The 12,529-nt window shown below is 40.2% G+C and overlaps 1 protein-coding gene across 3 annotated transcripts in view; it reads right to left on the minus strand.

The window, feature by feature from the left end:
* The window catches only part of Piezo (piezo type mechanosensitive ion channel component), a 237,466-nt gene that overhangs the window by 2,825 nt on the left and 222,112 nt on the right, over window positions 1-12,529 (minus strand). For all 3 annotated transcript variants that reach the window (XM_050191503.3, XM_055062065.2, XM_050191500.3), the window contains one exon: window positions 796-1,400. In XM_050191503.3, the coding sequence (XP_050047460.1) occupies window positions 796-1,400 (605 nt within the window). The remainder of the gene's footprint in view (window positions 1-795; window positions 1,401-12,529) is intronic.

The raw sequence follows: 12,529 nt of genomic DNA on the forward strand, positions 1-12,529 counted from the left end.
ACGCGCTGTCTTCCCACGCGTTTTATGCTGGCGGTTACGTAATCTCAAGTTTCGGAGATGCATTGAAGCGAGAGGCAGACAAACTATTCACTCTCCACTGGCTATGCTTTTCACGATAGCATCATTCCACTGCAGGCGACACTATCAGACATGGGGGCGGAGTAGAAGCTAAAGCGTGGCTGGCTTCGCTTCGTAATGTCGATGTGAAGATATCCTTGACGCAGCATGAAACCATATTTTTCGTTGCCAACTCTCAAATTTAACAAAATAATTTTCTCTTTCTCGTTGGAATTTTCTTTTTCAGTGTGCCCGATAACTCGGAAAACTTTGCGGCCCCTTTCATGTAAGAAAAATGCATCAGCGACTGTACTTACTTGCATAAAAGATCGAATTTCAATATTCAACCGAGCAAATCGCTGATTTTACTGACTCCATTACATCAAGGTTTAACTATATTGCTCCTATGACAACAATTGAGTATGGTACATCACAGAATTTATTAATTGCAACAAAAGCTGCAATCACAGCTAGCTGCTTTGTTCATAACATCATGTGGTGCACACATAACACGGACATTAACATTCACAAGCACCATGTGGCAGGATTTTGCTAATGCACTGCAGATTGCCCAGTGTAATCTTTTGGAGCCTTATGTTATTTCTTATGTGGAATGTAGACAAAGGGTTAAGACAGGTTGAAAGGTTTTATAAACAACTTCTCTGCAATGCACTACTGTAAAAAAATAGCAGACGAAGCTGTTCTCAATTGGAAGACGTTTCAGGAATAAAAGCTTACCCATATCCTGTTAGTTGTGAGAGGGCTTGAGGGAAGACTTTGTCATTGAAGACAACCAGACTTAAGTCAGTGCATGAGCCTTGATCGTCACGCAGGAACGGGTACGGATACGAATCTGTGCAGTGCTCTTGTACTTCCCACCATTCGCTGCGAGCACTGAAGTTGTTGAAGGCTCCTGTTCGCAGCCGAAGAGTCAAGTTGCGGTATGATCCCGTGCCAGGTGTGTCTAGTGCATGAATAACGTCGGACTTGCCCTTACGTGGTACCAGGAGGAAGCGTGGTAAGATGGGAGGTACCGTAACATTAGTTTGGTTTCCATTAAGCATCCCCGCCAAACTCTTCCGCACTTGTTCATCAGATAGTTGCACTGTGCGCTCATTGCCGACAACTTTCTCTGCGTTGGTGTTATCCACTAATCGAGAGAAGGCCCAGCTGAGGCGAAGGGGTACAGGTGAGCGGTACAACTCTGCAATAAGGGCCTCCTGACTCGGGGGACTCACTGTCCATATGGCAGTTGAGTTGCCATTCAAGGTCACCACAGCGACATCGGCTGCATCATAATTGGCCAGAAATGCTTGGGCTGCTGCACTGGACTTGTACTCCGCCTGGATTGAACAACACATCCATCAGAATGATAGCTTTGAAGATGATTTCAATCTGCCTAAATGTAATCGTGTCAACGCAGATGCCCGTTTTTCATAACAGCTTTTACAGCTTAGATTAGATTATGCGGTTTTTACATGCCAAAACCATGATCTGATTATGAGGCACGCCATAGTGGGGGACTCCGGAAATTTTGACTACCAGGAGTTAATGTGCACCTAAATCTAAGTACACGGGTGTTTTCGGATTTCACACCCACTGAAGTGCAGCCACAATGGCCGAGATTCGATCCCGTGACCTAGTGCTTAGCAGCTCAACACCAAAGCCATTAAGCAACCACGGTGGGTGGCTTTTATAGCTATAGAGTTAATTATGAGCACACAATTAGTAATACAAAGCTCAAGCTCTATTAAAAAAAATAATTTAACAAAATATTTTCTATTTCTCTTTCATGTCAGATCATGATTCTTTTTTCTCAGTTTAACAAAGTAATTTTGCATTGCTGATTTAGTTCCAACAAAAGCTTTGCGCATCTCACACATACACATGCACATCAGCAGCCAATGTGCATTTCACCAGGGGCTCACAAGGCATCATTGAGCAGTGCACATCACTCATTATTATGGCATAGTGATCATGCTGGCACTTATTAGAATAGGGACTGCAGATGGTTCCTGTGCGCTGGCAGCACACAGATCTAGCTATCCCATTTCACAGATTTATCGGGCTTGGCATAGCATGAAATGGGTGTATTGTATTTGACAGTGCCCATACTATAGGGAGATGGCTAAATGTTAAAGACAGCACAAAGAGTTTTTAAATACACATAAAACATGCAGATGAAATAAAAAAACAATGGCAATCAACTTTCAAGTTAAGCTCTGCTGAGAACCAGTATGAATCCTCTTGCAAATGTTCAACCAGTTACAATATTCAAGCTCTCAAATAATCCAACAGGTCCTTTTGCCATGCAGTTTTTTAAACGCTCACCCAGGGAGGACCAGAAAATCAGTGAATATGTGCTGGCATGGAGGTTAAAGGGGAGAAAGGTGACACAAAAGAGAGAGAGAAGGCCGTGCTGCTTGAAAACTGGCCAGATGACAACTGGCTATAAAAGCCCAGTAACAAGGGTTGCCAATATCCTACTTCTCTCAGTGCAAGTGGGTGGAAAATTACCAAATGGGGAGCTGTAATCTGCTGACAATTTTGAGGAATCTGCTGTTTCATCCTTCCACAGCCTAGTTTCCTTGAGGTTGTCCTTGAGCCATCAGTGGCTTGTTGGACCACACATTTAGCAGAAATCAACATTCTGTGTGTACTATAACCATTTAGCAGCTAAAAGCCAGCATGGTTTGCTCACAGTGTAGCCAGACTTTTGCAGGTTTCATTGATTGTTTATAGTGATGGCATCTGTAGCTCATTTCATAAAAGTCACTACCAGCAAAATCTAGTGTTTTTGTCACTATATGTAGTTACTAATTATAGCAGATAACCTGTGGACCATTAGAGTTACAGAATGGGTGCCAAGGGAAGGGAACCACAGTCGAGGATGGTAGAAAATTAGGTGGGGTGATGAAATTAGAAAAGTTGCAGGTACAAGTTGGAATCAGCTCGCTCAAGACAGAAGTAATTGGGAGAGGCCTTCATCCTGCAGGAGACAAAGAAAATGGGCTGATGATGATGATGAAATGATGATGTAGCCAACTACACAGTTACCATTTTGGTTCTGTTACCATTTCGGTTCTGTTTGTTGAAGGTTGTCACTTGGTTCAGATTTTCTTTTCTCTTTCACCATCACATATATATTCTAAATATGGGGCAATCATTTTTAAGTTTTACAGAATTTTTAAATATCGCCTGTTCCAGATAACACATTTCTAGTCCTTGAGCTGGGTTATTCAGAGAGGCGGAAATTACTTGCATGAGAAATTGAAACATATTAAACTAATTAACATAAATTCACTAATTATTAATTGCTTTACGAGAAGTATAGCAATTTAGGAATTGTAGCCGGTGAGCTTGCAAGGCGTATCTACATGGAATGATTTTCTAGAATGACACCAGTTTGGAGATATGCACCATCAAACTCGCCATAAAAATGCACTGTTCCACTTAACAAAATGCTCCTGTATGCATTGAAGCACAAGAGTAACTGGAATGCCCATGTATTTCGTCCTGCACTTTGGGACATATCTCGAAACTGGTATAATCCTGGAATTTCAATATGCCATAATGCAACTAATTATGAAGTTACCTAGTTATTGTTTGTTACTTTGTTGAATATGTGTTCCGATTTCTCATGCTAGTAACGTTGGCCTCTTCAACGAATACAGCTCAAGGACAAGAGCTGTGCTACCTGTCACAGGCGATTTTTAAAAATTCTCTAAAACTTAAAAATTATTATCCCGTATATCCAAAGTTATTTTTGAAATGGAGAACATTTCATGAACCAGCATTACATAAAACCACTTCAACAAACTGTATTTGGTTGCTTGTCTGACTTCAGAATAAAGGTTGCCTGCGCTGACCTAAACACAAACATAAATAAAAAATACTGTTGGCCAGTACTTCACACTTAGTAGGTATTAGAGAGTTTTAGAATAGGGGCCCCAAACGTTTTGGGGCCCCAAAGAAATAGCGTCGAAGCCACTGCGCATGCACGAGACGCAAACTGCATTTGGGTATTGCGTTGGGAACGCTATTTCACCGATTTTGCGGGAGCTCAAATAGCGTTCCCAAAAGCTTTGCGTCAACAAACATGGCGGCACCCATCGAAGCGATGGCTCTAACCTAGCACCAAACTGGGTTCGATTCGCAGTAATGCGTGAAGTTCGCAAGCTAGGAGAAGTGACTGCAGTTATCGCTTTCTCTCAACTAGCGTGTGTTATGAAGATTGATTGATTAGACGCCGCTGATTCCGAATTCGAGTGTGGATTTTATGGCTCGTAGGCCTAACACGGCTAAGCTTGGCTGGTGAAGGCATGTAAAGTTGGTTTTGTTGCTCCAAACTAAGCACAACTAATTGTTTGCTGCTTGAAGAATAACCTTTAAATTGTAATTAAACGCGAATACACGCAAGTCAAAATTACTATTCATATCATAAGATGGTATATTTTATTTAATTATTTTTAATCGTTTTTCTTAGACGCCGTAGTGGCGCTGTCAGCGCAAGACGCTACCTGCAAACGCAAAGCCCTATTCTAAAGCTCTTCACTCCTGCGTGCCCCAACGCTAACACCTGCAAAGCTCTTTGGGGCCCCAAAATATTGGGGCCCCTATTCTAAAACTCTCTATTGATGCCCATCAAAGATACATATAATGTAAGAAAGTTAAACAATGGGAGACAAGTTTCAAGCTGTAGCTCTGGGTGCCAATTCCAGCCATTAGGATAAAAATGAAAGAAATCAGGCAACAAAGCTTTTATGGGAACAAAAAATATTAGCCACACATCTACGTTATAAAACCAGACCATTATGAAACATAACACAAGTTCATTTAAGAAGCTTTTGCTTGAGCCAAAGTCTAGTTTCTCTTATTCAACTACATTTGAAATGGCGAAATATCCTCACTAGGCCAGGCAACCACTCGCCAAATTTGAAATAAGTGTGTTTTACCTGAAAATAGTTCAATTGTAGTGACTTTTAGAAACGGATAAATAAACATAATTCTGGGATTTCACAAGCCAAAATCGTATGATCATGAGGCACACCGTAGCGGGGGCTCCGAATACATTTTGACAACCTGGGGTTCTTTAACGTGCAGCCAATGCGCGGTACGTGAGCGTGTTTGCATTTCATCCCCATAAGAATGTAGCTGCTGTGGCCGGGATCGAATCTGTAACCTCGAGCTCAGCAGTGCAATGCCATAGCCACCGGGCTACTGCAGCAAGTGGCAGATTTTTACTTTAGCACTTTAAGCTTATGAAAGTCACAAAATTTTTAAAGAGAAAGTTTGATAGTGCACCAAGGCAAACTGGTTTAAGCTAGATCTGCTGGAGCACCAAAACTGGACAAATTTCCACTCCACTCTAATTACCCTACATCAAAGACCTTTTTATAAACAGCTTCATATATTTACTCTGTCAGTTGTGTTCAGTCTCAGTGTTAACTTTCAGTATAGTTTCCGTTTTTTTTTTTAACCTAGCTGATTATTTATTGTTGTACTGTATACTAAAATCAGCATATTTCATGTGTTCATGAATCCCATTATTTTAAATTATTTCTTTTGCGCTTTTGTAATACTTCAGCTGATGACTTGCTCATAGTACCATAGTTCTGCCAAATATTTTTGGGTTATCTGTTCTTTTATATGCTTTACTGCATTCTCTAATATCCTCACTTTGTGTTCTAGAATTGATACCTTGTTACCCCGATGTTGCAACTAGATGTTTTCTACATATCCTTTACGATTTTTTCATAGCCATGCATTATTGTATGTTGTGTATTAATCCCCTCTCCCCTGCTAACACCAATGTACGCAAACACACGTGCACGTGTACAGACACACACATTGCCTTGGTTCTGGGCTCTTGAGAATGGAAAGAAAACAGGCTGAGCTGAAGAATGCAACTTGAAAGAGCGTAGGTTAGGGCGTGTTGGTATTCCATAACTGAGGTTCTTTAGCGCACGAAAAGGGACGAAAGACAGTGGCAAGACGCAGACGCAGCGCTGCGTCCGCGTCTTGCCACTGTTTTTCGTCCCTTTTCGTGCACTAAATAACCTCAGTTACTGAAGAATGCATCTATATCTCCTGAATTGTACTTTTACAAGAGCCATGTAACTAAAATTTCATATACGCTACATTTTAATGTTAAATTTGTTTGCTTTAAGTGCTCTATCATGATGGTATGCTTTATAGAATTTCATATATGACAGAGTTACTTGATGTTTTTATATTTGATTTTTGTTATATTCATCAATGAAGCCTTCGAATTTGCAAGTGCACTTCTCTGCACTGAACATTTGCCCAACCAATGACTTGACCGGTAACCACTCAAATGCAGACAAAATGCTAGCTGCACATGCTGTGTTGTATCTCTTGCACATGGTTTCATCACGAGAGCCACGTATACATTTTCCATGTCATAATAAAGCAAACTGTGCTAGTACACACTGTTCTTAAAAATGACTATGCTGCCATTAGTTGGGCAAGCTACCTAGCAGAAAAGCTAGCATTACAATTATGAACAGGGTCCACCCTTATAAAATATTCAAAGGCTTAACTCAAGGTTTTTCTTCCATCAGTCACATTTTTCTTGCTAAGGCATAAATTCACATAACTTAGTAGTGGTGGCCTAGTGTGAACATTTTTGCACTTCAGATTTACTTGAACAGGGAAATCTATGTCTTATGTTTCCTTTTGTGGTTTATCCTCCTTAGACCCTGGTGCCCACCCTCATGGACATCTTTGATTCTCTTCAATATCAAACCAGAAAAGAACAACTAAAATTTTCTGGTGCAACATAAAGCTACATGTGGGTGGCACTATATGTCAAATGATTGATAACTTTGTTGTCACTAATTTTCGATCAAATTGATACTTTGATAAAATTGAATACCCACAAAGTAATTAACTGCAAGCAGGCTCAATTTTCCAACATAGTTTCCCTTGCATTCTCTGCATTTGTTGGGCTTTCCCTCTTGAGGCCACTGAAAATACTAGGTTCATTTTTCGACCAACACTGTACCTGAAATGACCATATTCTATACACATGTAAAAAACATAGGGGTGTAGCAGCTCTGTTCTATAACATGAGAGGTAAGGCCCCAATGAATATGAAACTCAATATATAAGGCATTGGTAGGATCAATATTAACATATGGCGTTACACTGTACAGCACTTGTTCTGAAAACAACACAAGATCAACCATGTAATTAGAAGAATAGTAAAAAAACAACTTATGACACAGCATTAGATGAAACCAGTTTAGAACAGAAAAATAAGAAGCACATACTGAAAGTTGATTAGCTTTTTAATTATAGCATACTCACAAAGCACTGCTTTTATTATGAATATAATGTACCCATTAATAAGAATGTTACACAAAGAAAACTTGAGAGGTATGGTAAGCCATGTGTGCTTACTAACTATTGTAAAACAACCTTGTAGTTACTATGTGCCAAATATATTTAGCAAACCTCAGTGTCAACTTCTATAATATAAGCATGAAATGAAGAATGCTGAAAGAAATCAGGAAGTGGTGTATATGTTCAGGCAACTATCAGTGAACATGTCAGTGTTTTATTGTAGCGTTATGGTATGCTGCACATTTACCATGTAGTGCTTTCAGTTTGTAACAAGTGTAACAAGCTTACTGATATATGCGTTTTCTTTATGGAAGTAAGCTGTTCCATCAATGCCTGGTCACCTAACGGGCACTGTGTGCTTAGAGTGATCAGGAAATTCATTGTGTGATGAAGAAAGCAAATAAAGTGTTTATTTTATTTGTGTGAGGCGTACTGCTGCATCATCACTGATAACGAAAAATTGTTGTACATTTCAAATGTCACAAAGTCATGAGCGAGAATGAAAAGTGAAGGCAATGAACTGCCATGTGATGTTTAGCCTGTGTCTGTGTGTTTCAGCAAAAAGAAGATGCTTTTATCAGAACAAACTGAAGAAATGGACCCTCTGTCTACATATATGGAGGTGCTGCTATGAGCATGCACACATGCCACCTGATCAAGGAAATGTAGTTCTTCAGGTTTGTAATACCTGTGTCACACGCCACAACTCTATCGACTCAAAGGAGTTGTCGCGCTGTTACACGGCACTTTTCAAAGTCCGTTGAGTGGTTCAGGCGTGTCTCGCAAAATTGTGCGGCGCTGCGGATCTTTATTTTCGTACAAAAGGACAGTTACAGGTCAGGTACAGACAGGTACAAAAGCACAGTTCGAAATAGGGGATCAGAAAATTTGGGTGGGCTAGTTCATAGTGTTTTTTTCTTCTTTTTTATTGTTTAACCTAGGTAGGACATTAGGCAGTATAATAGCAAGAGCTTGGTGGCACAACCCACTGCCCCGTTCCAAAGGGGACGCTCATAACGTCCGTCCGTCCGTCCGTCCAAACACAAGCATGTCGCTGTTGTCGAGAGTATGTGCAGTTCGCACATATCAAGTGGCAAACACGGTTTATTGAATAATTAACACTCATATAGTATTTTTAGAGCATTTTGGTTTGATTTGTTCTTTCTTACCGTGAGTATGAGTGCACTGTGAACGAGAGGACATGTTCGCGCTGTTTCCGCTTCCGTCGCTCAAAGGCCATCGAGATTTCGATAGTGTTGTAGGGTGCTCTGTTGATTCGATAGACTATTGACTCGGCAGCCTTCGAAACCGCCCTTGTAGCAGCTCGAACTTGACCTTTGAGTCAACTGACTATTGGTTGGAAGGCCTTCCAAATGCCCGTGTGACACGGGTATAAGAGACTGACTGTCAATAGCATTAAACTTTAAAAGCTATTGTGTCACGAATCTGGTTGCTAAGGGAGTTATGCTACATCAAGTTTAAATTGTCAAATGCCAGAGTAGGATGCCAAAATATTACCTGCTCTTTTACAGTGCTGCACAAAGCGTAGAAAAACACTGCTGAGGACCTGATTCACCCCTCGGGCTTGGTGAAAGAATGCAGTCCGCGGATAGCATGCTCTGCTGTGAACATCGCAGCCATATTTTGCAATGTGTGTGGCACATGGAGCTCGCAATGGAACACAAACTCATTTGGCAGCAGAGAGGGCAGCCCGACAACCTACTAAAGTTTTCCTTGTATATTTGCAGCTCGGACCGTTCTGGCGGTCAACTGCGTACCTCGTGCCCTGATATCAGCTTGTGCGAGGTGCACTGTGGTGACATGCGTGACTACCAGTGACTTCATGCCCACCAGGGTGAAGAGCAAGCTACTGTGGCTACATAAAGGATTGCATCTTCGATCTGCGACCACTTGGCAGCAGCGAGGGGAGCCCGACAACCTACTGAAGTTTTCCTTGTATATTTGCAGGGTAGAGCCATTATTCCACTATCAGTGCACAGAACACTCTGATTTTTGTCTTAGTTACTGCTGACACCAGCGCTTGTGTGCTTTCTTGTATTGTGTACGTTATGGCTGATTCCGTCAAGTTTCGTGAGGAACTTAGGAAGGAAATATTGGATTTCAAATCTAAGCTAGAACGCGGACTAAGAAAAGAACTAAGAGAACTAAAGACAAGTCCTGTCAGACAAGTTCTGTCATGACGAACTTGCAAAAAAAAAAAAAAATAATAAAATAAAAGACCTCAAGGCAATTAACACGAAACTTGTAGGTGATTGCTCAACGCTGTCAAAGCAAGTTGCCCAGCTTGAGAACCGTGTTACTGCGTCTGAGCAGTACGCAAGAAACCGCAACCTTGAGATAAAAGGTGTACTTTTGACTGAAAGTGAAAGCCTTCCTAAGGTTCTGCACAAAATCGGCGCTGCTTTAGATGAACCTGTCATGGAAACATATACTGAACTGTGCCATCGTGTGCCGACAAGACATGCTGATGCAACTCTAAACATAATCGTGCAATTTAAGAACCGCGCAACATGCAATATAAATCCTGCAAAAAGCAAAGAAGACACACCTATCGGCTCAGGAACTGGGATTTTCCCCGGCTCACCACTGTACGTTAATGAGCACCTTTGCCCAACGCTGAAGCGTCTTCTTGGCATGGCGCTTACGCAAAAGAAAGCAAGAAACTGGCGATTTGTTTGGACAAGCAATGGCAAGGTTTTGGCCAAGAAAGACGAAGCATCATTGATCGTGCACATTCATAATGAGCATAATCTAGAAAAAATTAACTAGTCGGTGCAGAGTGCACATTTTGTTTCCCTTACTGTGCTCTGCAATGGCCCTGCCCTCACAAGATGTCAATAATGCATTTCATGTTTTTAAAAATGTTTTCACTTATTTTCACTTGAATGTGTGGTCCCTGAGAAACAAGAAGGATGAACTCTCAGTTCTCTTAGATGAATTTGTTTTCAGTTTTGATATGATAATGTTGACAGAGGCATGGTATTCTTCAAATACAGACATTTTTAAACAAAAAGGTTATCAAAGCTTCTTCCTTAATAGACCAAACAATCAAGGTGGTGGTCTAGAAATGCTTGCAAAAATTAAGCTATAATGTGAAATAGACAGACTTTTCCATTATATCAGACGACGTAGAGTGTCTGAACCTTTTATCTTACAAATTTGTTTACACTGTCATATATCGGCCAACAAGGGACGAATTGAACATTTCATTAAATGTCTTGAAAGGCTTTTGAATTATGTTAATTCAAAAAACGAAAATAATTCTTGGTGGATACCTAAATATTGATATCTTAAAAACTTGCCACTATGAAGAAGCACTTTTTTGAAATAAGCAGTAGAGTCACCTGGTCAGGCTATTGTAACTGATGCACCAACACGTGTTACATTCCACACAGAGACACCGATTGACCTTTTTATAACCAATATAAACACAAGATCTGACAACCAGTATCCTGTGTTGCGACAGAAGCGACCACTTCCCCATTTATTTGTTTGTCAAAGGTGAAGATAAGTCAATGCATGCGCAAATGAATCATGTAAAAACAGCACAGAATATCACGCCCGCGACTTTAAATACCTTCAACGCGTGCCTTGAAAAAGAAACTTGGATTATCGTCTTTCACTCCTGAACTGTCGATGCTGCATACGAGGCTTTCATTCTTGCTTTCAAGCGCATTTATTTTGAATGTCTTAGAGAAAAATTTTTGCAAACATTTAACAAAAGCCAGAAACCATGGATTAACCGCAAATTCAAAAAATTTCTCAAGACCAGATATCCAGAGGATTTTAACAATTATAAAAAATATCGAAACAAGCTAAACAATTTTCTGAAAAATGGAAAATGCTGCTTCCTGCACGACCAGTTTAATAAAGAGTACTGTAAGGGCAGTGTACCGATGTGGAATGAACTCAACACTTTGCTTAATCGCACACAAATATTGCGAGCAATCACGGAGTTAAATTTTCAAGGACATTGTATTGAGGTATCTGAACTTGCAGAACAATTTAACAACTTTTTCAGACATATTGTTGTGTCCTGTCCTCGAAATCGACGTATGACTAAACATCCCATAAATAGAAACCCTTTCAGCATGTACTTTGACCTAACTGATAAGGTGGAAATTTGTGCTATATTTAACTCACTTAAGAATACCAAAACACGAGATAGTGACAACATACAGATTGCTCCGGTTAAACACATGGTTAAAATAATAGCTCCAGTCATGACTTACATATATAATCTCTCAATATCCACAGGTTGTTTTCCAAAGCTAACGTAAGTAGCTAAGGTTAGCATGCTTTTTAAAAGTGGTGACAAAAACGACATGGCCAACTATAGGCCCAACCTATTTTCTCAAAAAGTTTGGAAAAGGTAAGTTATAAACTACTAATAAAGTTTGGCATGAAATTTGAATTGATTAGTTCCTTACAGTATGGTTTCCTATGAAATAGGTCCACAGAATCCGCTCCATTAAAGCAAAAAGAAATAATTCTAGAAGCATTTGAAAATGAAGTGTACATCGGTGTATTCATTGGTTACTCAAAGGCTTGTACTCAAAGTCGTTTGACCACATCAATCATCAAATACTGTTGGAAAAATTGGAATTATATGGCATTTGCAGAATCACAGCACTTCTCCTAAAAACTTACCTACAGTATCGTTGCCAGTGTGTGGCAATAGGAAAACGTGTTTCTACTTGTCAGGACATCACCAGAGGAGTCCCCCAAGGAAGTATTCCGAGTCCATTACTGTTTATTTTGTATATTAATGATATAATAACTATTAGCAACAAACCGAGCTATATATTGTATGCAGCTAGATGACACAAGCCTCATATTTACAGGCAGCAACATACAGTCCCTTATCTCAGTTATCAACAAAACAATGGAAAAGCTCAGTTCGTGGAGCACTGCAAACTGCTTGTTAGTGAATCTCAAAAAAATAAAGGCCGCATTACTTCATGAACGCCAGAGCTCTTTATCATTAGAACCAGTGATAAAGTTTGAAAACTCCAATATCGAAATGGTAGATACAGTAAAACGCTAGGAATACTTTTTAACAAAAACATGAGCTGGGAGCCTC

This window comes from Dermacentor andersoni, chromosome 1 (genome assembly GCF_023375885.2).
Source record: "Dermacentor andersoni chromosome 1, qqDerAnde1_hic_scaffold, whole genome shotgun sequence".
NCBI classification, from domain to species: domain Eukaryota; kingdom Metazoa; phylum Arthropoda; class Arachnida; order Ixodida; family Ixodidae; genus Dermacentor; species Dermacentor andersoni.